General features: G+C 43.7%; 1 protein-coding gene across 5 annotated transcripts in view; it reads right to left on the bottom strand.

Moving 5' to 3' along the window:
• Positions 1–7,713, bottom strand: part of ehf (ets homologous factor) — an 8,255-nt gene extending 542 nt beyond the window's left edge. Inside the window, exons 1-11 of one of the 5 annotated variants that reach the window (XR_003978013.1) lie at positions 7,487–7,712; positions 7,008–7,098; positions 6,151–6,263; positions 4,910–5,170; positions 3,678–3,725; positions 2,806–2,850; positions 2,648–2,710; positions 2,009–2,053; positions 1,349–1,544; positions 222–561; positions 1–20 (exon numbers count right to left, since the gene is read on the bottom strand). The exon at positions 1–20 is cut by the window's left edge and continues 542 nt beyond it. Coding sequence is in view for 4 of the 5 variants with exons in the window: in XM_030366903.1 (XP_030222763.1) it covers positions 462–561; positions 1,349–1,544; positions 2,009–2,053; positions 2,648–2,710; positions 2,806–2,850; positions 3,678–3,725; positions 4,910–5,170; positions 6,151–6,223 (831 nt within the window). In the remaining variant the exon portion in view is untranslated. Of the gene's footprint in view, positions 562–1,348; positions 1,545–2,008; positions 2,054–2,647; positions 2,711–2,805; positions 2,851–3,677; positions 3,726–4,909; positions 5,171–6,150; positions 6,264–7,007; positions 7,099–7,486 lie in introns of all 5 variants that reach the window. The other 4 variants (XM_030366903.1, XM_030366902.1, XM_030366901.1 and 1 more) reach the window with 4 other exon arrangements.
• Positions 7,714–14,430: the final 6,717 nt, after the last annotated feature.

Genomic DNA, 14,430 nt, shown 5'->3' on the forward strand with positions numbered 1-14,430 from the left:
CCCAGTAGACAAGACATGACCTGATTCGTAACATGAATCAGAGATCTATCACAAATTCACTCTAAGGCGCTTTGGATAAAAGGGTCTCCTAAATTATTAAATATTCACATCTAACATTGAGTCTGTCACACATATTAATAAATACACATTAAGATTCCTGCTTGTGAAGTTTTTGGTTTTTTGTGGATTGAGAAGGAGAAACCATTGAAAAAATGTTTTACCTGGTTGGAGGTTTCTTGAAAGTGGTATTGATTGTACAAAGAAGCTGTGGTACTATGACAAAGAATAAAGAAATGCTTAGAAGTGGAGTGAGGAAATGATGTCCATGCCAAATGTACGCAAGCTATGTTAAGTCCATAGATTGACAGTATCTCAGTAAAGCCTTGGTAAAAAAAAAGAAAATCAAGCAGGCCAATACATGCAAAGTTGAAGAAAATAGATGAAATAAGTGTCAGTAAAATTCACGTCTCCTGTTCTCTCCAGCCTCGTGCGTTCCTTCCGAACTTGTACACAAGCCTGCGTCCGTCCACTCGCTCCAGGATCTCCCGTTTGTAGTAATATCTGCAACACAGGGTCCATCTTTACACGTTGGATATTCTCTCTATAATATTCACCTCATGCATCGCAGTTTACACTCCGTAATATCAACGTGGATAATCCAAAGGTATTTTGCTTGTTCAAATTATTTCACACTGCATCCTTCACCTTTTATATTAATGGAATTTAATACGTACCAGCACTATACATTTAAAAGCGTCGATAATAGAATATGCACCTTATTATCTTTTATATCGTATAATATCACACAACTATGACCTATGGATTTAGTTTCATGGGGTTGTATTTACATCTCCAATACTATCAATCAGATTGGGAGAAAGTTTATGACTTGGTAACACAGGAAACTATCTACAATAAGACTGACTGTTCCTATGTATATGTCATAGTTTCAAAGTCACCCTCGTTGCTATAGTTAAATTTCATAGTTTCTAAGTTACCATCGTTGCTATAGCTATAATTTATCGTTGCTAAGTAACCACTGTTGCAATAGTTATACTTTATCGCTGCTAAGTTACCAGCTTTATCTCATGGTTGCTAAGTTACCAGCGTTAACTCATGGTTGCTATGTTACCAGCTTTATCTCATGGTTGCTATGTTACCGGCGTTATCTCATGGTTGCTATGTTACCAGTGTTATCTCATGGTTGCTATGTTACCAGCGTTATCTCATGGTTGCTATGTTACCAGCGTTATCTCATGGTTGCTATGTTACCAGCGTCATCTCATGGTTGCTATGCTACCAGTGTTATCTCATGGTTGCTATGCTACCAGTGCTGCAGCGGTCATACCTCATCGCTCGACTTAGCTTCTCATAAGTCATGCTGCTGTTGTTCTTACGCCTTCCCCATAGCTGCGCCACAGCCTCCGACTTGAGGAAGCGAAACACGCCCTCCGTCCGATCCTCCCACTTGATAAGGCCCGGGTTCCGCTCCGGGTACAGCAGGATGTCCCGGATGAACTCCCACAGGTGGCTGCCCCGCGGATCTGGCAAAGGGAAAGGGTTGTGGGTGCAATTCTAACAAACTTGTTTTTATAGACTTACCACATGTGTGTTGTACTTATTGTGTGTTGTACGTCCTCGCAAAAATCCTTGCAGAAATAGAACTCTGCGTTGTTTAGCATCTTATCTTGTTGTATATAGGGAATTGGTTAACCTAGCGAATGTAAGTGCTTGGCACTTGGTTCTATGAACATCCTTACTGTACTGACTGTACCAATATTGTTTCTCTTTCTTCGGACAAATGTACTTAATGTAAGCCGCTTTGGATAAAAGCGTCGGCTAAATACCCTAAATGTAAATGTAAATGTTATACATATATCAACTAGCTAGAGAGTAAACATCTAGGTGGACACGCCCACGTGTGATGTCACCTTGGGTCGATTTTGAAAATGGATTGTGATGGCTAGGGGCACTTTCATTACCACATAATACGGGTCATTTTACTTACTGTGTTTTTTTACTTGATCCGTGCGGATGTGTGATTTTTTCGTGTCTGGGAATGAGAAAGAAATCAGAATAAATTGAATATATTTTTTGGTTTGATTAAATTATAATCAGATATTTGCACTTTCCATTTTCTGTGGGGGAAAGAATCAGTCTGATTTGAGTCAAGTTCCTCGAAGGCACGAATGGCATTCATATCATACATTCAACGTACATTGTCCACTGGCTTATTTCATAGTGAAAGTCACATTAGTGATAACAATTGTGAGCCGGCTGAATCAGTATAAACATGCTATGACCTTAAAGTCACAACTCCAAACTCACCTGTTCAAACTCACACACAACGTCTAACTGATCACTGTCTTGATTGTTTGTTTGTTTTGTTTTGTTTTGTTTTTTGTTGTTTTTCCACAATGTCTTGTTTTTAACGATTTTTGATGATTTTATGCTCTGTAGGGTGACCTTGGGTGCCATGAAAGCTGCATCTAAATTAAATGTATTGTTGTGATTATTATTAGGACATCATTGTCTAATCAAGAATAGCATCGTTGAAAAACTGTTGTGGGAAGCAAAAGGGAGGATGCTATGTTGACAACAATGTTATCTTCAATGTGACCTTCAATTGATAGTGGTATTTCCTAACCTGTGCGAGAGGACGAGGGAGAGCCAAGGGGTGGCAAGGAAGTAAACGAGGGATCACAGACATCTAAATGAGAGAGAGAGATGATAGGTCTATTGGTTACACATGCATCATTTAAGAACATGGTGAACAGTGATGAACAATGTTGTAGCTTCACTTGCCTGCAGAAGGGTAGACTGTGTCTGGGTATGGACACGAGAAGTCAACTGGAGAAACACAAGAGTGCACGAAAGAGTCATGAAATCAATCAATGTCTTCCATCAATTTACTGATGCGTTTTCCTGTTTGTGCTTTGAAAAGTAATTTGAATTGTCAAACAGAGGGTTCCAAAATAAAACGTTGAAGGTAATTGCTAAGTTTACATTTTTCTTTCTACGTTCTACGCCTTCCCGCTGGGTATATGCTGTACTTAACAGCAATGGTATCTAATCGGTTTAATTCCGATTATTTTTTTCATCTTTAAACACAGTTTTGTTTGATTCAATTTGGATATACAATGTCGGCATCAGGTTATAATGAAAACCAGTCACAATTAATTTATAATGCTTTAGTTTAATGATGCACCCATCCACCCAAAAATTATATATGAGCCTTAAGTTCATGATCATGATCATTGGAAGCAATCGGTAACAAAAAATCGATATACATTTGCAGATGATTCTTAGTGCAAAATGAAAGGACTAGTATTACACCACCAGGTCTGAGGTTGACCCTTAGAGCCCTTAGAAGCCATGTACAAATCGTCCCTAGTGACATCATGGAAGTATGAGTGGATCATTGGAAGCATCCCCCCAAATGCATGACGGACAGATCAGTCTACCAGCTGGGACAGGCCACCAGATAGGCTGAGCACTAATTATGTGCAAATGTACATTTGCGTTTTGTAAATGATTAGATCAAAATGTACAAAAGGGCATTTACATATAACTTATGTATATTCAACACTGTTGAATGTGTGAATAATGCTGTAATAATGGAGATGAGATAAACAACGGTAAACAAATGCGATAGTCATTATTCGGCCGTGACTTACACTCTGTTGGCTTAACGTCATGATGTACTGACTCTGATTGGCACGGATCTGTGAAGAAATCAGAGGAAAGCAAATATTCATCAAGGATTATGTAGCAACTACAACAGGTTGCTATCTAAAGGAACCTAGAGGAAGGGAAATCAAAAGGATCCATCACAAAACAACACTTAGGCTGTTCTAAAGTGTGATGAAGAAAACTGTTTTGTCAACTGTTAAAATAGTCTTCCAGAAACAGTGGGTGTATTTGCAATCCAGACGGCCTTTAGAGGCCAGTTTAACAATGAGAAATAGCCATCAGAATTATTCAATAATATAATATTATTACATATTATGTATAATATACCCAATTTCAAATGTTAGCTGAAAACAGTTCCCACGAACGCTAGTTAGAACCCTGTTTAATATTATTTCTGTTCAAACATTCGCAGACAAATGACGCTTGTGTGTTTGATTGCTTCTTATTGTTGTAATAATACAAGTTCAACAAGCGTACTTTTTATGAATTCAATCTCCCACCATCTGACTGCATGCAACTAAATCACAATTAACCCGTTTGACTGTAAAGTAAAGCAGGATTAAGTGAGGCAGGGGGGGACACAGAAAGTTTTGAGTGTCTGACTAAAGCACTAATGGGCAGCATCTATAGCCTGATAATCATCAAGACCTTCTAGGTTTATTTGCATGCTCCCGTGTATACAATCAGACGGCCTAACGACTCGTAGAGCTACAAGTGAACCAGCTACATCTAATCACTTAGCGCCATGCAATGTGCGCATTCATTCACCGGGACATTGGTATTTAGGGCACATGCTGATTGAGCTGCACAGATTTTTGTGTGTGTGTTTGTGTGTGGCTCTATGTGTGCAATGCTTGAGAATGTGTGTGTTTGTGTGTGCGTTCGCCTGTGTGTGTGTGTGTGCCTGTGTGTGTGTGTGTGTGTGTGTGTGTGTGTGTGTGTGTGTGTGCATGAGTGTGTGTGTGCCTCTATGTGTGTGTGTGTGTGTGTGTGTGTGTGTGTGTGTGTGTGTGTGTGTGTGTGTGTGTGTGTGTGAGAGTGTGTGTGTGTGTGACTATGTGTATGTGTGGGAGAATATGTGTGAAAGAATAGCCAGAAAAATGGTTTATTCTAAACACTGGCTGGGTGATGATCAAACCAGCGTTTAGACCCACGACGGAGCCAAGGAGGGCGGGTGTAGGGGAATGAAAGTGGCCAGCAGCCTCCAACAACCCACCAGTCAGCCTGAGCTCAGCGAGGCTGTGGTAGAGCACGGTGCCCACGTTGCCCGCCGCGTGCAGGAAGTCCTGGTAGCTCATGCTGCACAGCTGGCCCCCGTCCACATCGAAGTTGTGCAGGGGCATGCTGGAGGCGTCGATCTGGTACACGTCCATCATCTGCTGCAGCCACTCCCACACCTGGTATTTGCTCCAGAACTGGGGCTGGCACTCGCCCGTCCACAGACGGCCCGAGTAGCCGCCTGGCACAACCACGGACCCTAAGAGGGGGCGGAGGGGTATGAGTAACGTTATGGTGTTACAGTGTGATGCTATGAACTACTAGCTGATATGATAGAATGCATAAGTGCCCCGGTATTTATCTTGTGTATTTTGTGTTAATACTGTTAGTGCAGTTGTTCCAAATTAGTTTTCATTCAATGACATTTTACATGGTATTATAATGTGCCTATAAACAGGTATTGATCATTAAGGTTATGTGGTAGTTCAGATTTTTTGCATTCATTTTACGAGGTAATATAACAAACTGTCAACTCGTCCAAAGTTGAGCACAGCCTGACAACCTGTGTAGCTCGCGTGACCCTTGCCATGCCTTGACATGAACACACTTTGGATAAAAGCCTCTGCTAAATGATTAGATATTGTATATTGTAACTTTCTAGCGAATGGACTGGCTTGTGCATCAATCTCTCTGGATTGAAAACTATTAAAAAGCTCAACCACTCTAGTAAAGCAGGCAATGGCTGTCTGCCTTTTTTATTGGCTTGTTGGTGTGTAAGTGTTTGTGTGTGCTTGTGTGCATGAACGCATGTTTGTGTGCATGCGTGTGCACACTAGTTTTTGTGTGTGCATGTGTCTGTGTGTGTGTGTGTGTGCGCGTTTGCGTGTATGCATGCGTGCATGTGTCTGTGTCGGTGGTTGTGTGTGTTTGTGTGCATGCGTCTGTTTGTGTGTGTATTTATGTACGTATGTGTGTCTGTATGTATGTATGTATGTATGTATGTATGTATGTATGTATGTATGTATGTGTGTATGTATGCGTGTGTGTGTGTGTGTGTGTGTGTGTGTGTGTGTGTGTGTGTGTGTGTGTGTGTGTGTGTGTGCGTGTGTTTGTGTGTGTGTGCGTGCGTGCGTGTGTGTGTGTATGTGTGTGTGTGTGTGTGTGTGTGTGTGTGTGTGTGTGTGTGTGTGTGTGTGTGTGTGTGTGTGTGTGTGTGTGTGTGTGTGTCCACACCCTCACCATCAGAGTAGCTGTTCAGACTCCATGTGGTGAACAGTTGACTGTCGAGGGTTGAGGTTGTAGCGCTGGTCATATTTGGGCTGATGCGATTTCAGTTACCATGACCCACTTCTCTAGAAGGAAGTGCATGAGAAAAAAATATTAGCCCGCCGAATCAGGAATATCAATGTCATAGTTTTTTAGTTTTGGTCACGTGACCCAACCAAACGCATTGGACTGGAAACACTTGTTTTCTTATCAATGTGCTGCTCGGTTTTAGTTTCTTGTTAAGGGATTATAGATAATTACAAACATGACTTGTTCAATTGCATTACACTACTTACATTACCTATCCGAAGACAATATGCATTTAATATTGTGCTAATATCATTATAATTTCTACATAGACTAAATCATTTTGCATTGCAGTAAGTACAAACAAGGTATACACTTTTACATAACATTTGCATCCCAAATTAATGTGAATGCAGGCCTCTGAGCAAGTTATTTGTCCAGTGTGTGGATTGCAGTTATTTCAGTCACTGAGTTGCCATTTATTAAAGTCATTACCCACCTGACGTCATAAATACTTTATCAATGTGGCACACGACAGTGGTCTTTTGGGTGTAGCTTTTAGCATATCGAACACAGAACAAGCCTGAGCCTATTCATTGAGGTGGATGTTGTAAAAACAAGAGTTAACCCTAACTGTCATATCAATATAAACCTGTAAATAGTTAACTTATCATGCAACATCAGTTTCGGTTCACAATAAAGCCATTGTTAGCACAGTGACCCACATTTTACCTGAACAATATTATTGCCTCAACTGCTAAACACAAAGGCTCCATGATTAAAATTCCCTGGAACAACATTACCTCAGAAAAAAGGGCAAGATTCTTGATCAGGCAGTTGAACGGTTTCCAGCACCACCGTCTTGGTGTGTTAACTCTTAAAGGCTCCGGTCTTCTGTCAAAAGCGCCGTTTAGAGCAGAGAGGACATTTTTTTCCATTATATTACTGCTTTCAATGCCAAACCTCATTTTCTATTTCAAGGAGGGTTCTACTCATTAAAATACATATTAATGATCAGGTTGTTGTTGTTGCTGCAATGACCGTGTGGTTTGTCTCTAGCATCGATGGTTCGAACTTAATCCAAAAAAATCAACAAATGTTAAATCTGCTCCTCTTTTGTCTCATTACAAAAAAAACCCCTGCTTTTTAACAAGGCTAAGAAACATTCTGCATGATAACAACAGCTGTAAGCTCCTGAGGAATGCCCGACATCCACTTCAAAGTGTTGGAAGAGCAGAGAGAGAAAGCCTGCAGGGTGAACCAGTGTGGTGTCATAGCCTACCGATGGTGTGGAGCTGGCTCCCCAATGACCTACAGCATAGGGGTGAGGCGATCCACGCTGTCTCCCTGCATCTCACAAGGTCCCACTCTCACAAGCATGAAGACACAGACACGTTTGTTTCCTCTGACATCTCCAACGCACACTGAGCTGGTGAACAGGTGTTAGCTGCTGGCACACACACCCACCCACAAACATACTCACACACACACACACACACACACACACACACACACACACACACACACACACACACACACACACACACACACACACACACACACACACAGACAAACACATGCACACACACACACACACACACACACACACACACACACACACACACACACACACACACACACACACACACACACACACACACACACACACACACACACACACGCACACACACACACACGTAGGTGTTGCCCCACAATGGATGTTTTATCCTTCCAACTTCCTTATTCCCGGCCCATTTGCTTATGTGACCAGTCTGACTTCATAGGATTTGCATAGTAGTAGAGTCCAATATAAACACATGCATAACTTCCCACTCCCCCCCAACCCCGCACACTTCTCTCCCCTAAAGACCTTCTCCCACACACACACACACCACACACACAGATGAACATTGTGCGAGACTTTACATACATCGAGTTTGGCATGAAATAAAATCGCACATCCTCAACTGTATTTCAAAAATAGAAAGTAGTTGAGCTAATGAAAACAACATCGTCACAATGCCTCTCAGACATAATATATAAATATATATATCATATAAAATTTCACACTTGAATAGTGATGATGATAAATGATTTACTTGTTATCGTCAGTTTTATTTGTTTAATATGATGTTTAAATCTGTCAGCAGCTGTCGGGATCTATCAGCACCTCCCCCACAACCTTTACTTCTGATTACTCTTCGGCAATTTTATGTTGTGACTACATGACACAGAAACAGTTGATACACTAACTTTACAATGAAAAAATACAAACTGACGATAAAAGGTTTTTCACCAAAAGTCATGCAACATATTTGCAAACTTTATAATAATAATAAAAAAAGAAAGTAAATGTAGGTCCTTTTATTTTGGTTTCAGCAGGCTGTAAGGGGGCAATGAGGGTGAGGGTATATAAAACTAAAGAGTACATTTTCAAGTAACTGTTAACTTATTGTTGAGTAAAAAGAAGTGTGGATGTCTGTATTATCAGTGACATGTGCCGCTACATGGGAATGTTGTATGTTGCACGGACAAAACGTCCAAACAGTGGTGTTGGTGGTGGTGGAGGTGGTGGTAGTGGTGGTGGTGGGCATGGTGGTGGTGGTGGTAGTAGTGTTGTTGTTGGTGGCAGCCAGACTGTATGTATGGTGTTGGTGGCAGAACTTATCTGGGCTCCAGGCCAAGTGGGCCCAGGTGAATTTATTACTTCCTTGAACATCACATTCCTTATTATTAAACACCGGCTGATGGTTTACCGGTTGACATTTTTCAAATGAAAACATTCATTGTTTCGTGAGTTCCAGGTTGGAGTTCTTCACAGTTCCTACATGGACCCGATAACCGTAGCACACTTCATTTGTAAATATATTTTTTTGAACAACGTTGATTAGTCATAAACATAACTAAACACTCCAACCGGTTTTGAATACCTATTTGATTACAGAGAGTATCAAATGTGGGAGGATCAAAGAGTCAGCGCTGCTCTGTTAGTGCGGTATTTATTTTACTGTAAATCATTGATGGGTGGGTGCCCTGTCCTTTGCAAAGAACCGGACATTAAAGGCAGAATGCCCCTCAGAGAACCAAACCATTTTCATAATTTTATCATTACCTTGTATTATTATGACTTTCCATTACGATGACTTTGTATTATTATTATAATTATTATTATTATTATTATTCAAACTAGTATTAGGGGGACATCTGGGCATCAGGGGCGGCATGTGGCTCAGGAAGTAGAGTGGGTTTGCTGGTAACCGGAAGGTTTCTAGTTCAATCTCCGGCTCCTCCTAGCTGAGCGTCGCGGTGTATCTGAGTAAGACACCTAACTGCTACGACAAGCTGGCTGTCGCCTTGCGTGGCTGACTCCGCCGTCGGTGTCTGAATGTTTGCATGAACGGGTGAATGTTAGGCGATGTTGTAAAATGCAATCCATTTATCAGCAGCATCATTTCTTTATGCCGACACATGGATGTACAGAGAAACTGGATACTGTGAGGGTAACTGTGGAACATACTGTTGTTTCTGCAGAGACTTGTATCAACAAAGCCGAGCGACGGTTGAAAGATTCTATTTCTGCTTGCTGCCAATTAGGCAGAGCACGAGCACTTGAATGCAGAAAGCTCCACTGATTCTGGGGCTGTGGCAGTAGTCATGTTGATGACTGAAGTGACTCGGAGTGGCTGAACCATTCAATGGGCTTAAGCAAGTGTGTGAGAGAGTGCAGAAATACAAACATTGAGTTTTCCTGCCAGCCTACCTGCCTCTCCGCGATGCGTAGCGACATACCTGCCTATCCACCTACTACCTACCTACCTACCTATCCACATACCTCCCCGCAGACCTCCCCCTCGCCTCTGGAACTCTCGCCCGCTATCCATCCTTACTTAACCCTAACCCTAACCTTCCCTCCTATACCCCCCTCACTTCCTAACCTACCTTCCTAGCCACCTACCCTCCTACCCGCCCTAACTACCTAAGCTACTATCCTACCCACCTAAACACCTCACTACCTAACCTACCTTCCTAGCCACCTACCCTCCTAACCACTCTAACTACCATACCTACCCTCCTAGCCACCTCTCCACTTCCCGAGCCACATACCCTCCTATTCTCCTAACTACCCTACCTACTTTCCTAGCCACCTACCCTCCTACCCACCTTCCTCCCCTACCCACCTTCCTGGCCTTCGAGACACCTAGCCAGCGCTGAAGCTCCCTTGATAAATATTTCATGTGCGGTTGCTCTTTCCTGTGGCGGCGTGATTCAGTGTTTCCTCTGTCTGCTATAAAGGGTAAAGTCCCTCCAGGGTGTAATTTTGGGTCTAAGATGCACGCAGCGCCTCCCCGGTGTGAACACTCACTACAGTAAGATTAATACCCGCCTGCACCCTGACGCATGGTCACCCACTCTTCATTACCGCAACGTGCCCCCCCCCCCCCCCATCCCCGATCTCCTCCCCCTGTCTCCTTCCCTCCTCTCTGCTGCAGCCTCTTTCTCTATCTCACTTCGGCGCTACTTGTATAAACAATACGTCGACGCAACGCGAGGACCTCGCAGACGCTCCGACGCTCGTTAACCTGTTTTGGTTCTGCGTTGGGTTTTAGTTAGCAGACCAATCACAGCCCTTGCTGCTGAACAAGTTTTGGGAAAATCGATGAGTTTTTCTGTTGCAATGTATATTTTGGATTGTGTTTGTCTGTGCAATTTTGGAAGGAGTTTTGCTTGTCCAGAAATGCAGTAAATTAATAAAAATTCTGGGCCTCACTAATCTCTAAAACCTGCCTCCGGCCCTGAGTATGTCTACATGCAACATCCCATAATAGCAAGCAGTCATCTCGCCTGGTGATCCACGTGAACAATCGCCATTCTGTATCTGTTGACTCCGGTGGCATGATGAAATAGGCCGACGTGGTGGTTGTGGTTTTAGGATACAATCTCTTTTTTTGCAGGGAGAACTGACCGGCCTGTCAGTCAAGCGAGTGCAGGCGGGAGGGAGAGCGAGGACAGGAACTTATTAGTTAGCGTGTTCCTATAATCCCCCACTGCCTCCCCTCTTTCATTAGCCGCTTATCACGGCTGTTAGTGTCGTCCGTAACACTTCAAATTCTGATTACCATATGATCCACTGGAGGAAAAACTGGGAAGAATCATTTTATTAGCGTGAATTACCGCCGCAAATGAAAATTTCTCAGCCTAAATTGTCATTTTATGTTTCTCCCTGTCACAGAACAATGTCTGTGTAATTACAGTAATGAGCAGTGCAATGATGGGATGAATTATTCACATTCCTGCTCTTACTTTTCTTTTGGACGTTGTCTGCCTGGCGTGGTTTTGTGTGACTCCATAGGTGTGTTCGGACTGGGGGGGGGGAGGAGAGACATGTCTGTATGTTATAGGTATTCAGGTGCGAGAGAACTAGGATATTAAATGAAGGATGATGTAAAAGTGTCTACAGGTTCAATAAAGACAGCGTGAGTTAGGGTGTGGGTCCCTGCTCGGCCTCTAGGTGTCACTGTTGCGTCACAAACCTCCCCGGCTCTGGGGGCAAAGATGCATCGAAATGCAGAAAACGCAGTGAGACGTGATGAAGAGCAAACACACACGGTTCGAGGCAAAAAAAAACAGTCCATATTCCACCGAGCAAATGTCCACGTTGATGCTCTTAAACCATTTGATGAAAACCATTGAGAAGATGATGAGGACAGGCAGATAAGAATGTAGGAGAGAAAGATGGGGATATATGGAGATGGAGAGAGTGAAAGACAGATAAAGAGATAGATGGTTTGAGAGAGAGAGAGGGTTTGGGAGTGAGAGACACAGAGAGAGAGAGGGTTGCAGAGAATGGATTTGAGGGTGAGACACAGAGGGAGAGGGAGGTTTGGAGAGACAGACAGAGAAAGAGAGAGAGAGAGAGAGAGAGAGAGAGAGAGAGAGAGAGAGAGAGAGAGAGAGAGAGAGAGAGAGAGAGAGAGAGAGAGAGAGAGAGAGAGAGAGAGAGAGAGAGAGAGAGAAAGGAAGAAAGGAGATAGAGAGAGGGAGTGAAGGAATGAGAGAATGAAAGAGAGTGCGAAGATCCGTGAAAGAATGGGAAAGAATGAAGTAAAGAGATATATAGAGACAGAGATTGAAAAGCAGCCATCAGCAGAACCATCTGAGTCGGTGGGCTGGGGGTCTGTTGGTGTCTGGCAGAAGACACACGGTATCATTTGGCAGCCGCGGCTCATGGCCGCCCCTTGTGTGTCAATTACCACACAGACCCAAGACGAGCCAGCACTGTGGCCCGGCCCCCTGCCCCGGCCCCCTGCCCCGGCCCCAGCCCCGGCCCCCTGCCCCCTGCCCTCTGAGCTTCCGTACTCCTGCAACACTTAGGGTCCCTGTCTCGCCCTGTCTCACTCAAGATAACGAAGCAAAAACACAGGAGATACCGCAGCGGAGACACACAAACACAAGCACACGCATGCAGACACACACACACACACACACACACACACACACACACACACACACACACACACACACACACACACACACACACACACACACACACACACACATTCAGATACACACATGCATGCAAACACACACACACACAAATTCAAATACACACATGCACGGACACAACACACATGGATACACATTCAGACATACATGCACGCACACACACACACACACACACACACACACACACACACACACACACACACACACACACACACACACACACACACACACACACACACACACACATTCACACACACACACACACACACACACACACACACGCACACACACACACACACACACACAAACACCCTTGCACACATGCACGGACACACACGCACACATGCAAGAACATTCAGACAGACTTGAATGGACTCACATGCACGTACACACATGCATTCGTACCAACAGTCACCATTTCCACGCAAGCTTTGACGTTGAGAGGAAGATGAAGACTCAGGAGGAAATGAAGAACGTGAGGTCTCTGAGGTGACCATCACCCTCCCAGTGCAACACGGTGCTACGATGTCCACCATTATAATGGGTCCATGTTTGTATTGTAAATAAGTAGAAAAGGAACTACACGGTACATTACAATCATTACATTCATTTAAAATAAAAAAAGAATACTGTTCTGTAATATATATTACTCCCCCTGTGTGTATGTATGTGTGTCTGTGTGCATGTCTATGTGTGAATGCATGTGTGTTTGTGTGGTGTAGCACACGCACACAAACACACACACACAAAAATCATGTCCCAACTTTATAAACTCTTATCTTTAAAAAGGAGTATCAGTCAGAGCCGATGTTAGCGATAAAAGCCAAATATCTGAGGCCTACTCAGACAAAGCTCCAAGGCACATTAGCAACACCATGTTGTTTTGTGTCATTAACGACAGAACCAGAAACACTAACCACAATCACGTTTGATTAACTCGACGAGACAACACTGCATGAATACCATGATTTCCTGGAATAGAGGAAGGTCTTCGGTCTGCACTGACTCATGCTGGGGAATTTGTCCCATTCCAGGAGGCGAGGCTGCCAATGGATTTGGACAAACTCCAGCTGCAAAGCTGCTGCCTTGATCAAGGGTCAAGGTGGAGGCGCTCACCTAACACGTGTGTCTTTTTTTAGGTGTGAGTGACAGAAGGGGAGCAGTGCGAACGGGGGTGTGTATAGGGTGTAGGGAGGGGTGTAGGGGGAGGCGGAGGGGCGAGGGAGGGGTGAGGCAGGGGGGTCACTCTGCCCCGTCTGCGCCAGCCCCTCTGAGCAAGGCCGCCACCGCGAGACAAACCGTGGCACTCGGCAGAAACTGAGTCATTTGAATAATAACGAGCTTGGCTGTGGAATACCCATTCTGGTGTTAAATGTCAATTATGAACTCTGGGAGAACATCCGTGGTGCCGGGGTCCCAAACAAAACCTCCTATTACGAGGTGAAATGGAACACATGCACACGGCGCTGCGGGCTTTCGCCGTTGCCGAATCAATTTGGATTTGTCTTATTAAATTATGTTCGATAAAAAAAAAAGAACACAGAAGCCACACTATGGAGCCGAGGAAACATCAAGAAAAACAAATTGAATCACACAATTTACCACCTTCCCTCTCGTCTCCATCTCTCTCTCGCTCTCTCTCTCTCTCTCTCTCTCTCTCTCTCTCTCTCTCTCTCTCTCTCTCTCTCTCTCTCTCTCTCTCTCTCTCTCTCTCTCTCTCTC

Source organism: Gadus morhua, chromosome 9 (assembly GCF_902167405.1).
Source record: "Gadus morhua chromosome 9, gadMor3.0, whole genome shotgun sequence".
NCBI classification, from domain to species: Eukaryota; Metazoa; Chordata; class Actinopteri; order Gadiformes; family Gadidae; genus Gadus; species Gadus morhua.